Below are 15,200 nucleotides of genomic sequence, written 5' to 3'. Positions count from 1 at the left end.
TGCTGCACACGATAATGTTTGTATACTGAACAGCAAAGGAAGCACAAGTTTGAAAAATAATATATAATCTGATAAAAGTAAGTGCGCATGTTTATGTTTACGGCTTTCATTTAAAAACTTCACAACGCGCGCACACGTGCGCACACGCGCGCACACACACACACACACGTTGCATTTCTTTTTCTGTTCAGTATATTTTTGTCAATACAACAGAATATCCATGACAGTGGGTTGCACCAGAATGGTAAACGTCTGAGACCTGCATCTCTACAGGGTTTCAACCCAAATAAACCTGACATGCCATATTTAGCAGGACATCTAGCGTATGCTATGAACCTTTTTTCTTAAAACCATTCGTCAAAATGATGTTTCTCAAGCCTTTGAAGGGGTTTTTTTTAATCGTTTGGTGATAAATATCAAAAAGATGTAATTCAAGTTTATTTATACCTTTGTCATGTTAAAGCAATACTAACTCTACCTCATTAGTTACTGCAGGTAAACTTTGTTCAGGGTCGTTGTCACAGAAGTATATCGTTCATTATCAATCACAGCCCCTGAGAACATCAAACGATTGGTCTTTTAATTGTAATGGAAAACTGCTCTCTGTTCAAGAAAGAAGGATCTGTTAGCAGGAATGCAGGGCACAATGCAGGTGTGTTTGAAAGCTTGTAATCCAGTAAAGTGAGACCCTGTCAATCCAGACCCTGTTTAACATATACAGAAAAACAGCCAAGGCCAGTCTTTATTTTATTTTATTTCTTTTTTGTCACTTTTTGTGGTGTGCATGGATTTTGATTCTGTCAAGTGATAGGTAAGCCAAAGAGATGTAGAAATGCAGAGTGCAGGATGGTTTTGATCATCTGTAAGTTTGATTTGGCTTTGTAGGTAATACAGTGGAGTAACAGTCTTGGTCGGTTTGGGTCCTTTTGTAAGTTTTAGATCTAAAATCTACCAGTGGCATTTCACTGTCATTCACTAGTCCAAACATTCTCTTAAAATTGCCAGTAGAAAAGAAACCTAGTCATTTTGTTTTGAATTTTTGATTTTCAGATAAATGAACCAAACCAACCAAATGTAAGGAATTATGGACCAACACTTTGAATTGTCTGCATACATCTAGTGAACTCGACAGCGTTAAGTATTTCATACAACACTGATTAGCACAAGTTTTCAGGAAACTGAAATAAGGGGATATATGTAACTGGGGATTATGGTTAGTACTTGTTGGTTCTGACTAGAATCAGCAAAATATGAACTCTTACAGCAAGACCTTTTGAACATCAGACATCTCAAACATGAAATGTGGCTATTTTACAACCAGTCATAAATATTTTTCTTTTAATATTATCATATCTACCTCATATTCACCAGCCCCAAACTTAAGAGTAACCACAAGCATTCACTTATATTGCAAGACAAAAATGAAAGTGCATTTAATTGATTGTATTTTTTATCAACAATTTTGTAAAAGAATGTGAGATATATTTTCTTTCTGGTTGGTTGGTTGTCGAAAATATTGAAAACCACTGTTCATGATGCAGGTTTTATGGTGATCTCTTGGGCCAGGTTTGTTATGATAGCTTCTGCAGAATGACAGATAACCCATTTGAATGGCATTATCACTGCTGTTAGTATGGAATACTTGATAACATACTAGTACTTGTTTTAAACTACTCTGCATAAGGATTACACGATTATTGGTGAGGACAGGGTTGTGGCTTGTCTTAATTGGTAACACATTGTTTGGAAAGGGCAAATGGATTGCCATGAAAGTTTATTTTTGTTTCAAATCAGTTATGCATGTTATTTGTTGGGTTTTGAACTTGTTAACATTGATAGTTTACCTGATTTTTAAACAAATAAGTACTTGGCTGTTTTACTCTAAATATCTATTGTTTAGTTTTAGAATTATATTTGAAAATTTGTTTGGCTTTTTTATCTTAATGATTTTAAAGAAATCTATCAAGTCTACCATATCTAGGGCTGTCATGATTTTCTTTTTAATTTAATTGTTTAATAAGATACATCAAAAGTTGGTAGCTTTTATTCAAACCATGTCATGTTGAAAGCAATACTAATTCTACCTCATTAGTTACTGCAGGTAAAGATTTATTCAGGGTCTTTGTTTATTTTCATTTCATTGTTGCTATGGTTACCACCATTATTCTCTTAAATCATTTGGAATCATATTTGTAAATCAACTGTCATTAATTACATGCAGGATCACATGCTTTGTTGCTATGGTAACAACATATCAGAATTATGTGTTGAAGGATTTCAATAAAGAAATTATTCGCTTGAAATAGGTATGTCCTGCAAAATCAAAATGTTTAGTCACACAAGTACACCTTGTAACTACAAATGTATTAATATTTCTACTCTCTGGGAGCAGTAATAAGTATCACTACTTCCTATCGCTATTCCATGTGAATATGATCAGGTGATCATGCTACCTCCGTATTTCAGTTTTCTATAAATACTTATTTACTATATACCACAGTTGCAATCTGTCCATTTTATTTGGAAAAAATCAAATATTTGTTGTATTTACCGAGGATCTAACAAGGATAACTAGCTGAGATAAGCTCAATATTATAGGGAAATAGTGTTTTCCCAGTCGAAATGATGAATTTTGATACTTCAGAACCATACTTATTTTATGAATGTTAGATTGTTGAAATTTTGAAGAAAAAATTAAACATCATTATCACTGCAGCCTATGCCAACATTGGTTTATTTCCTAGTCTGAGATTTGAGCATCAATTTCAGTAGGTTAATACAATTCTATAGCTGTTACATACTGAACTTAGACATTTTCTAGGTTTGGGTAGACTTATGGCTGAAGTCTGTCTATGATTCCTGCACAGCTCATAAACCAGGGCATTGCTTGTGTATGGCATGAACTTCCCTCAGCTAGGACAGGTCCAGGTGGAGAACGGCACAGGAACTGACGGTTCATGGTTGTTGTCCTGTATGTGTCATTGTTATTGTAAAATTGGTGTTTGTCTATGTCGTCATCGTCACGTGTATCACACATCTTCAACGTTTACATGTTTTGTGGGACATTAAATGGCAATTTGTTCCTGTGGACGTGAATGGGAACTGATTAAGTGGGTTTTAAATGTTACTCTGATGTTTAACAGGATATGGCTTGAATCATCATGATGTACATGAATTTTAAAAGTCATGAACTTACTGTTACGGTTATTTTGTTAAGTACTCCATATTAGCAATAGAAACTGGCTTTTTAAACGTTTGGTTTATCATTATCATGAAGTATTCTTTTGGATCAACCCTCCCTTGATTTTACTAGGCTGTGTGAAGTATTCATTCATGAGAATTATATGAATGTATATTTATGAGAAAAGATATTCATTTATTAAAGAGGCAGTGATTAGTAACATTAATCACCTGATTGTATGGCTGTATGTTTATTGTTTCAAGCATTATCAAGGATATCTAAACTTTGTTTTGAGGTAATTAGCATCTTCTGTTAAACAAATACCATATTTTCCAGACCACATATTCAGTAATGTTTATGATGCTTTGTAATGACAAAATATTTTGAAAATTGTATATTCAACAAATGATAAACCTATGTATGATACCATTTTATTCTGAATGTTCTCCATGTTGTGACAAATGTTTTCAAAGCTGTGTATGGAACTTTATACATGTGGATTGTCAATGATGGCGGGTGTCCTCCATCATCCGAACTTTAAGATCTACCTCTCTAGTATTGTGCTTTGACTGTTACATATTTTATGAAATAAATCTCATGCACATAATTTTAAAATAACACATTCTGTAGGTGTTCATGCATATTTTGTATGAAGACCTCTATCCTAATTTTCTGTTTATTACAAACAGTGGGTAACACTATGCTTGGTTTAAGTGAGAAAGTATTTCAGTGTCCCACTCCTTACCTATCATGAAGACCATGGATATAATGATTGTTCAGGATGATGCTTCACGGGATCATTGTTTCTCTTAGAGCCATCTGCATATTTGCATAATGAAAAGAATGATTTCTTAACATTTTTCAGAATTTATGAATAATTTTGCCTTTTGGCACTAAGATGCAGTTCCATTTGGTTATGCATTATAATTCTTTTACATTGCTGTAGTTAATATCTCTTGTTTGGATGAATTAACTGTAGCCAGATGGAAGAATCAGCTGTTCTTCACCTCTATTCATGCGTGTTGTTAAGGTTTTTGTTGATGAAGGGAGTTGTCCTCTGATTCAACTTCAGTATGTGTTCCGACAAACTCAGACACGACTATGACCAGACCCTTGGAACACCCCTAATTCATGTAGCGTTGACCCATCTACAGATCTGAACATCTTCAGGGGATGTTCATTTATACCAAGAGCTTGATTTAAGGAAATAAAGGGTATTTGCATGTGGTGCAACCTATGGTAGTAACCTTGTTGCACCAGACAAACAAGCTTGCATTGCTACTCTGTATAAAGTTACATATAATATTTCAGTTGTCATATTGATTTCAAATGTTTCAACAAATTATTGGTTGTCTTGGAAGATCATTTTATCTTGCCTCAGAAATTATCATTAGTAGAAATAAGTCATCCAATCATTGTTTGCTAGTCATATATAGTCTCTGTTGCAAGCTAGTTCCTCATCATTCTGTTTTCCATCTGAAATCTGTTCTTTAAACACAAAATATTACCATGGATTGGGTGCACGTTGGTATAAATATGAGATGAATTTTGCAGCTCGGGTTGCACAAATGCAAGTTGAAAAGCTTAAATCAAGCCCAGTTAGCCTAGATACATGGGAACTTTATTGACCTTCATTTGTTGAATAAGTTTTGTGTTTACTGTGAAAATGCATGTTTAAAAATACTATTACATAGGAAGCCATATTGTGAAGTATGAATGTAACTTTCGTCTACTGCAAGTGTGTTACCTGTTTGTTTGTGATGGAAACATGTAAAATTGGGGATGAAGCTCTTAACCCTAAGGTACTGGTATTTGATAGGTCAACGAAATGTCCATGGCATGGATATGATTGGCTCCACCGAGTGCTGGTCAAGGACATCCTCAAGTTTGTGTTCTGATCGGTCAGTAGAGTGACTACATGAATGCACCTTTTCAGTATGACAGCTTAGGTTGTTTACCTGAGCCAGTACTGGAAAGCCATCTTGTGATGCGATGATTGCAATTCCTACACATTTACATGGACATCTGACAATCATAGTATTATGATCGTATTGTGGAAAGGGTCATGACAAATTGAATATCATCCATAATATTACCTTTGTTGTGATGGGTAAGGAGTTTTTTAAGCATAAAAGTGACGTTTGTTTATGAATAATACATGTCTGTATTCATCTGTTGTGCGAGGAGTTGTTTATTTTCAAGTGTATCATTGAAACCATTTTCATAATACTACTTTTATGGTCAAATACAATCAAGATACATGTTGTACATACACATAAAATATTGTTAAGTTGAATATTTTTCTTTCATTTGAGGAAAAAGAAATTGGAATTTTTACCCTGCATAAATATATAATACTAGAATTCACAGAATGAAATATGTACACTTTTACACTGTAGAGTGACTGTACTTTTCAGTGTGTAAATCTTTATATATATTTAGCACATGAAATATTGTTGCAGATCAGAGGCCCCGTGGCCTGGAACTGTTTGTGAGCTAAATCCATGTCTACTTGTAGTACTAGTAGTGTTTGTCAGCTAATCATCATATGGTGCTATCTTGAACTACAAAATGTTTCTTTGTAATGTGGGCATTTTACCATGTTCTACTACAATAAATGTAGATTTCTCTATCACCGGCTGTCTTCTTGTTTCTTCAATGACTGGATCAAGGGTATCCCAGCATTAGGTTATTCTGCTCTTGGCCTGGGTTTGATTACCCACAAGGCGACAATTTGTGAAGTTTCAGCACACCATCCTCCTAGGATAATAATGAGTATAAGTACCAGAATACACCTAACAACATATCATGTACATTTTGTAGTTGTGATTTTTAAAAATGAAACATACATAAAACTCCTTGAACAAATAAGGATTTCCAGGAGACAGCTTTCTTGGGTGAATGACTGGTGCGATAGGGAGCATGTGATGGAGTCACATTTCCATCTTGAAGGAACTGAGGACAGCAGACGAACGTTACACTAGACCATGACATTCTGGAAGGCAGTCGTTCCTGATACGGGGGCATTATGATCTGTTGTTAGTAGGGCAGGTGCGGCAAGGACACCAATGATTGTAATCGAGGGCAACTTGAATGCGGTGAGGCACGGTGAAGAGATTTTGTAAACGGACTCTTTAATTAGAACGGCCCTGGAGTGACGTTTCACCACAGCAGTGCCAGACCACGCGTTTTCGAGATGTATAGCAGGATTTTCGAAGCTGCCATACATTAACATTAACTTACGTTAGTGCTAAGAGAGCTTCGAAAATGTACGTCCAGTTTCTTAATCAGAACAATAGTAATGGGTTACTGTGGCCGGCAGATCACCTGATCTGTCACTAGTATTGAACGTGTCGGGGATGAGAGGGAACGACGTTAAGACGTCATCAGAATCCAACAACGCCACAGGAACTCCGCAATATCCGAATGATCTTCTGAGGGTATATATCGACAGAGTTTCAAGTATTGATATACAGTCTTCAATGCCACTGTTAGCAAGGAAATCTAAGTGTATCGAGGCCCCAGGAGTTGCATGTTAATGCCCATCCTTGACCCCTTTGTGGCCAAATTCATGGATATCAACCTAATAACACCCACGTTTGTTAGGCATTTTAGAAGTTGGAAAGGCAGATAAGGACAAACACCGATACAGGAATCTCTATCGAAACGTCACATCACACGAACAAAGAAGTTGTTCATCCATATTAGTCCTTACCTGATACGATAAAGGATGACAGTTGGCGGGAAACCAGTAGTCGGTTACCGATGATTCTGTATAGCTATGGACGGGTTTTCCAAAGTGCAGGCATTCAATCTGAGTAATTCACGGGTTGGAACGATTAAATCGAATCCGGATCACTGGCGTCCACTTACACAAAGCGTTGTCATGGGTTGATGATAGCCGTTGCTCTAAGATCGCTTTGTGCAACTGGACCCACAGAAACCTGTGAACTTTGACATGAAATCAGGCGAGTCACATGCCCGACTCCCAGTCCATTCTTACAAAAAAAAGGCTGCTTGGATCTACTGTGTGTAATGACTTTGTAACATCTACCACCATATACAGAGGCTAGTTTTGTGTTCTCACAAACTAATTTTAGTTGCAGTAGGTATGTATGTTCGATCAACTGCATACAAATCAATCAAAAACGTTTTTAAAACTTTTGAACGGTATATTCGTAGAGCTAATCAACTTGTTGCGGAATAGGAGTTCAATCAAGGACCATACCACTATCAGTCGCATGTGATAAGTGAAGGTTTAATAGGTTTCATAAGTGGATCAGGACGATTGGTTTACATTGGAAATCAAGCTAGCTGTATCCGCGACCTGTATTTTAACTGACCAAAATGAAATGAAAGTAGCCACGTACCACGGGGCAGGCGTTTATTTCATGTCGTGGATTACATCCGAGCCGTAATAAGCTTTTGGTCAAGCAGTCATGGAACTAAGGGGAGCGGGGGTATACTCTCCCGGGAATTTCTTTTGAATCGGATGCTCTCAGATGCAACGTCCGGCTTTCTGGCGGCAAAAATGACTCCATTTACGTAGTCTCCAGTTTTCTGTGAATATTTTTTTTTTCCTGCTACGTTTGATCATTTTTTATTTATTCATTTTTTATCTTTTATTTTTTTTAAACTTCTTTGCTCAAAACTGTAGCATGTAATGTTCGGAACTAAACTTTATACATATGTTAGACATATCTGTACATATGCAAAACAACTGTTTTGTTCAGTTTAAGTAATGATATACAATAGTTGTATTACTAAATTCACTTGACAGTCCAGAAATTGCAGGTGAAATTAACATCATGATATATTCAGGTTTGTTCAAAATTATTCACTCACTCAGTTTACACATGACAACTTAACAAAACAAGTCAGTCAGAAAGATTGATTTATTTATAATCAACCGTGAAATTAACCCATTTATAAATCCAAGGGAATATATAAAAGTGCCTTTGACACCATTATATACACTTTTAGCAGAAAACTGAATTTACTCCAGTCAATCTTCCAAGTGTATACGGTCTAAGGTGTTGGTATCAAAGGTGTGTTTCTGTATGTGCGCAGCATTGCCAGACCAGTTAGAGTGAGTGAGTGAGTTTAGTTTTACGCCGCACTCGGCAATATTAAAGCTATATGGCGCCGGTATTTAAATAATCGAGTCTGTACCAGACAATCCAGTGACCAACAACATGACCATCGATCTGCACAATCGGGAACCGATGACATGTGTCAACCAAGTCAGGGAGCCTGACCATCCGATCCCGTTAGTCGCCTCTTACGACAAGCACAGTTGCCTTTTATGGCAAGCCTGGGTTGTTGAAGGCCTTTTCTAACCCGGGACCTTCACGGGTCTGACCAGTTGGACCTTCAGTGCTCATTGTTTCACGTGGCCACACCTTGGGCCTGGAAGAGAAGAGAAAGACCTATCACAAGCCACTATGCCGACTCGTATGGTCATGAACACTATCGGGATGGCATATATTCTACGGAAACATGTCTTCATTACACTGAGCCAAAGGTTCTGCTGCAGTAGTTGGTCTCTCCAACTCAAATGACCGGACCTCGCGATGTCAATCCTGTTTCTAATAAAGTATTTCGTTCGTTGATTATTATTAGGTACTGGGCAGTATGCCTTCATTTTATAGAGTTGCCTCCCTGTCTCTCAGTCTACATAGAACCCAGATTTTCACATTCAGTCTCCATGGAAAATGTCTTGGCTTTTGAGAGTTTCCGAGAAGCGAATGTATTTTAGGTGTATGTAATGTGGTTGCGAGTAAATAAGTATATTCGGTTCTATGAAAAACTTGCTCCAGACAAAGTACACTGTTCCAGAAAGTGACACTTAGTTTTTGGACAATAAAGCTGTATCTTAATGCGTATATAGATACCCTCGTTCATTCCCTGCCGGTAAAAACTTTCCATACATGATTTTATTGGCCATTGAGCTGTTTTTACCTCATTTGGCATTGTAAGCAGAGTTACCAGTCAGTGTCTTTCTTCGTTCTGTTTGTTTTCTTGTGCATAAAGCTGTACGTTACATTCAAATCGTGTGCCATCGCGGTCACATTGGATAGGCGCTCTACCACAATACAGCTTCCTGTAACTAAAGGGAGATAATCTCATAACCGGAAGCGGATCTGGTAGCGCCACCTGCGAACAAGAAGCATTTTGTGACTTCAGCTAAATTTGAGGGTGAATATGGGACTTAGACTGATTGATAATCACGTGTATTTGCCATATTGAATACAAAATGTTTCCAGTTAATTATAAGTCACTTATGCGACTAATGGCAGTGGAACACTTCAATCTGACGCCAGTAAACAACTGTTTGTAAACAATGAAAGATTGTCATGCCATATTTTGAACTCAGAAATTGAAAACGAAAATAGATCAAATGTCTTAGGCAGGTCACAAGAATATCCGCTTCTCTACGCATATTCTTGACCCGAGTCATGTGTCTTTTCCTGATGATATTTTAACGTGCTTAGGCTGATTCCTTGTCATTTTTCGTTTCATTTCTGCAGGTTGTTGTGTCAGTATGTTCCTTACCTGATACTTTCAGGGAAACTGAGCAGAATTGACTGGGTTTTGACATATGAAGACAATAATTTATACGCAGAGTTTGATGTTAGCAAGTCAAGTGTACACCCTCTGTGATATACATACTACAAACAACAGGTGTACTATGTCTGTGGTGCTGGATCTTCAAATGTGTAAACATCTACAGCTTGCATGATTTCAGGCTTCCTGACCAGATCAAGGAAACATGTCATACTATTTCTGAAATACTGTTAAAGCTGGTATTAAGCCCAATTCACACAGTTCATTTTCACTCTGTTAGCAAGCCAGTTTCAACTGACAGAAAGTAATTACTTCACAGCTATGGCATAAAGAATGCCCAGGTTATTTGCTTAATCTCTGTAATTTCTACAAGCTGCCCCCTCATTCAGGAGGAACCCTGAAAATTTAAATATAAATATATGTATGTGATATTCAGACTGGCATGGTATGAAACAGACATAGAATGCAACTCATTGCAAGGGTTAACACTAAGCTCAAAAACTGTTACTAGCTTGCTTAAAGATATGATGCCTGTGTAATGTTAAAACAAGGTGCAAATTGTACTCAATTCAAGGAATTATTACTTGCCCTGTATGTGAATACTTACATGTTATGAGGGTATACAGACAGTGTACGCTGGCATTTTTTGTATTTACAGATGTGGCAGTAGTTTGTTTTTGAGACTTATATATGATTATGAATGAGTGATATGGGACTAGTCTGTAGATGTAAACTCTAAACAGGCAAAATAAGGAGAAAAGAGCTCAGAAATTACTTTCCATCAGGACCAATGTCTGTTTCCTGTTAAATGATGTATTTTTTAATCTTTGAATGTGTTTCAAATGTGAAAGGAGAAATTGTCCATTTTTCAGTTTCCACTGCAATTTGAGGAATGTCCGATAGCGAGGACAGTGACATCTCTGATGCTGAGAGTGAGGTCAGTACTGGATGGTATCGCAGAGAAATTGGATGTCTTAAATATTTGATCTTTAAGGATTTTTCAGGGTAGAGAATGTCTTCAGTGTTAAGCATATGGTAACTCTTACACTTCAACTATTATCATGGTTAGACTTGATGCGTTCAGCAACCCATGCTTGCCACAAAAGACGAATACGTTTGTCGTAAGAGGCGACTAACGGGATCAGGTGGTCAGGGTCGCTGACTTGGTTGACACACGTCATTGGTTCCCAGTTGTGCGGATCGATGCTCATGCTGTTGATCACTGGATTGTCTGGTCCTGACTCGATTAATTACAGACTGCTGTCATATAGCTTGAATATTGCTTTGTGCGGCATAGAACTAAACTCACTAGACTTGAAGACTTGGTCATACTACATGTATTCTGGTTGATTGGATTGATGGTCTTTGTGTCCATCTTTTGCATCATCTGGTCCAAACTGGAATGTTCATTTACCACCATAATGCACATGGAACAAGTGACAAAGAATGAAAACATTTGGAAGGTGGAAAACTTGTTGAGTAAACTGATGGGAGACTTCTTTCACCAGTCTTCAGAATTTGAAGCTATTCCTGTTTGAACAAGGCATTTGTGAAGTTGTTCGATTTGTTCACTACTGTCATTTATATTTAACTTTACATTGAAGCACACTTTAAGTGAGAATAGGTCCAGAATTATAGCTCTTTGATTGTAGTAGTCAGTGAGGACCAGAATCTTTTAATTTTCGTTTGAATTTTTTAATAATAAAAATTATTTCTTGTGTTTTTAAATTTGTAAGTCTTGGTGGCCATGGAATTGTTGCAGAGCTTCAGATTTGAATAGTTTTGCTTTTGCTGGTCAGATGACCCATTTCCAGAAAAAGGTTCGAACTGACTCACATTAATCTCACTGTTATTGATGTGTTCACTTCATCTTCATGCAATTCGGAATATATTTGCATTGTGTCATTTCATTTTTGCCCTTGTAGTCTGGTAGTTAAAATGTTCTTTTGTCATGCTGAACGTCTGTGTTCAATTCTCCACATGGGGAGTTCATTTCTGGGGCCCCATGCTGTAATATTGCCAGAATATTGCTAAACACATAACCGTGGCGTAGAACTAAACTCACTCACTCACCCATTTTTGCCTCTGGATCCCTGGTGGTAGATTTCATATGTTTCATTCAAAAAGTTTGTTAACGTGCTGAACAAGAGATACATGTACAGACTCAGTCTTCTTAAGAGACTGTTTAACCCTGTGAAGATCTGGTTAGAATACTTCAGCAACCCGTGCTTACTGCAAGATGTGTCAGAAGAGATCAGATATTTAGATTTGCTGACTAAGCCAGGGTTTTACATAGACTTTGTAAAATGGTAGGCGTGGTGATTCACAGTATTTAATTTTGATAGTCATTTTCCCATACTTTCTGTTAGTTACCCGAATATTTTCAATGCAGTTTGCAAGAAAACAAAAACTATCAGTTTTTGCTTATCACAGTGAACTGAATTTTTTCATAAAACTTGCCTCAAGCTTGACTAGTATGATAATATTTTGAGAGTCTTGTAGAAAGCATTTGCATTAAATAAGCAGAAATCACAAGTCACGTAAAACCAGGGTAAACTGATGTCTGTCATCATATCCTCATTACTTTGATTAATGCTCATGATATCAGTCACTGGGTTGCCTGGTTCAGATTGGACTATTTACAAACTGGCATCAGCTTTAATACTGAGAAGTGTGAGTCAGAGGAAGAACCGTAGAGTTGAGAAGTGATATTTGTTTTGTTTGCAGGGTGGTCAGCTGGACCAGAGTCGAGGAAGTGATGCGGGTAGCGATGCGGGGAGTGAGCCTGGGAGCCCTGCAGGGAGTGAGGGAGGTGGGAGTGATGGAGGGGGCAGCGGCAGTGATGAAGGGAGTGACAAAGAGGAAGAAGAGGAAGAAGATGATGTAGTATGTATTTTGTCATGGCTTTCTTTTCATACTTTTAATTTGTAGATCGCCCTCAAGTTTGAATGATTTTTGAAGTTGTGAAATGTACACATTTTTAGGTGACCTCTCAGAACCTATGTGTTTCATGTGTTATTGATTATGGCGATTGGCTTTTTTCAGATAAGTTGTGTATAAATTTGGTAGAGTCAGGTAAGAATTGGTCTTCAGCAACTCATGCTTTTCATAAGAGGTAACTATCAGGATAGGGTGGTCAGGTTTGCTGACCTTGTTGACATAAAAAGTTGCTCACTGGTTTTGAGGTCATTGGTTCCCTCACCCTTCAAGGGTACTTCAACTCATGAACCCTGAGGGACCGGTGAAGCGTATTTATGTTCCCAAACACTGCATTGTCATATTTTGAATTGTTTTAAGCACTGGTTCAAAACGTTTTTGTAGTCATCGCTAGATTAGAAGGTGAAAAGAGAAACAGATTTGCCTCCTTTCCATTAATTTGCAATCGCAAAATATCGTTAGTATCCATGCAGCATATGTGATTCAATGTTACTTGAGATAAAGAATTAAGACCTTAAAGTACCAATTGAGTAGGCATTTCCAGCGGCGTACATAGGTATATGGACAGCAGCCATTTTGCCTATTAGGTTTATTGCTGTCTTCGTTAATGAGTTCGCCAGTATTTGTTCATTGGAGAACACTTGCATCAAGAAAGGAACACAGGTAGTTTTTGTGAAACCGAATGTGTAAAACTGTATGCTTCATTACTGTGAAGTTGGAAATGTATTTTCATCCTTAGTTAAATCATCACAAGCTGAGACGTATACATTGCTTGTGACTGTTCAGTTGTTAGTTGATGGTGTTCATGTGTTTCAATTACTTTGTGCAGGAGTATGATGAGGATGAAGATGAACGCCAGAGAAGGAAGAAACGTGCCCGAGTCAGCAAATTCATTATTGAGGAGGCTGGTATGTATATTCTGTCAGTGATTCTTTTGTTGTGTATAAAGACAGGGCTACCTCAGTGTATACAGTGTTTTCCTTGAGAATAGTTTCATTCCAATGTCAACGGCTTGACTTCATGTTGTGCCATTGGTCTAGGGGTATACACACTACAGTATGTTAATTGTGACATTATCAAATTATCATATGCATTTACAGGAGAAAGTGTATGTGTGAATGAGTGTGTGCCTTGTATTTCAAGTGTTTGTTCTAAGGAGTCCAGGACTTTCCTGTGCAGAAGCTCCTGTCTGTAACCATGGTAACAGGACTTCAGGAAACTAAATGCGATTACAAAAAATGTAATCTTTTTTCCTCTCCATGAAGATGTTGATGATGAGGGTGATGAAGAGGATGATGTTGAGTGGGAGGAAGGTGCTGAGGACATCATTGACAAAAAGACGATGCTGGATGGAAATAGTGCCCGCGAAATGGAAAATCACCAGAGGCTGCGGCACCTTTTTGAGTAAGTGTTGCATAGTGGGTAGATGTCATGCATGTACCTGAATTTGGTGTGGAAATGATTAATGTTTACAGCTGAAATTGTTTCAAATATCCAAGTAAACAAGATCCCAAAAATGCTTATGGAGATATGTCCCAATATGCTTGCACTGTTTGTTAAAGTCAGTTGAAGTTCCACAAAAATCAGTAATTAGTGAAGTGTGACTGAGGGTTTGAGAAAGTTCTGTCTGATAAATGCATGTATCTGTGCAGTTGTGTCTAACAACATGTGTTCCTTGTGAGCAGCAGCCAGCGGGAAGACGAGATCGAGGAGTACTACAGACAGAAGTATGGGGAGACTCCTGCAGCGGAGAGGTACGGCGAGGGAGAGGAGATGTCGGACGAGATCACACAACAGGGACTGCTGCCTGGAGTCAAGTGAGTACCATATACTGTCCAGAGACACTGAAAATGTACTTAATATCTTTATGTTGTCTTCCTGTCTGCCTTGGTGCACTAGAGAACAGGGCATTGGGACTGAGAATGGAAGTTCAGGAGTTCACCCGAAAGAAATGAAAAGCCGTGTGTATTGGATGAAACAAGGTTTTTCTTTGGCATTTGTAAGCAGTATTTGAATAATGTTTACACTGTCATTGTGCATTACAGCAATTACAAGGCTATGGGATAGCCTAGCGATTAAAGCGTTCACTTGTCACACCTAAGACATGGGTTCAAATCCCCAGATGAGCAAATTGTGAGAAGCCCATTTCTGGTGTCCCCGGTTGTGATATTGCTGGAATATTGTTAAAAGCGGTGTAAAACCATATTCACTCACTCACTAAAGCAATCACAGGATTTTCTGGTCCTCCTAACATATAATTTCAATTAAGGAATACTATTGAGAACAAGCAAAATATACATATAGTTCAATGAATACTGTTTGTGCGGCTAACAAAGATATTTCTTGGAAATTTAGTTAATATGCTGATGCTTTTAGTTCTTCATGCAATTTTAATTGCTGTTCTGCACTTTCATTCATAGGCAGTGGTGCATGGCATTTTGAAGACTTGCAAATCAGTGTTTCTGTTCAGTTATGAAGTCACTTAATATTACTATGTTTAGTATTTTGGGTCAAG

At 37.6% G+C, this 15,200-nt stretch overlaps 1 protein-coding gene across 1 annotated transcript in view; it reads left to right on the top strand.

The window, feature by feature from the left end:
• Window positions 1-9,308: 9,308 nt before the first annotated feature.
• Window positions 9,309-15,200, top strand: part of LOC137261044 (transcription elongation factor SPT5-like) — a 29,118-nt gene continuing 23,226 nt past the window's right edge. The window contains exons 1-6 of the mRNA XM_067798705.1: window positions 9,309-9,379; window positions 10,621-10,685; window positions 12,476-12,634; window positions 13,515-13,593; window positions 13,951-14,089; window positions 14,371-14,502. Coding sequence (XP_067654806.1) covers window positions 10,641-10,685; window positions 12,476-12,634; window positions 13,515-13,593; window positions 13,951-14,089; window positions 14,371-14,502 — 554 coding nt within the window. The 5' untranslated portion in view covers window positions 9,309-9,379; window positions 10,621-10,640. The remainder of the gene's footprint in view (window positions 9,380-10,620; window positions 10,686-12,475; window positions 12,635-13,514; window positions 13,594-13,950; window positions 14,090-14,370; window positions 14,503-15,200) is intronic.

The sequence above is a fragment of the Haliotis asinina genome, chromosome 14, assembly GCF_037392515.1.
Source record: "Haliotis asinina isolate JCU_RB_2024 chromosome 14, JCU_Hal_asi_v2, whole genome shotgun sequence".
Taxonomy (NCBI): domain Eukaryota; kingdom Metazoa; phylum Mollusca; class Gastropoda; order Lepetellida; family Haliotidae; genus Haliotis; species Haliotis asinina.
The sequence above is the reverse complement of the archived record's forward strand: the minus strand, read 5'-3'. Positions and strand labels throughout refer to the sequence as shown.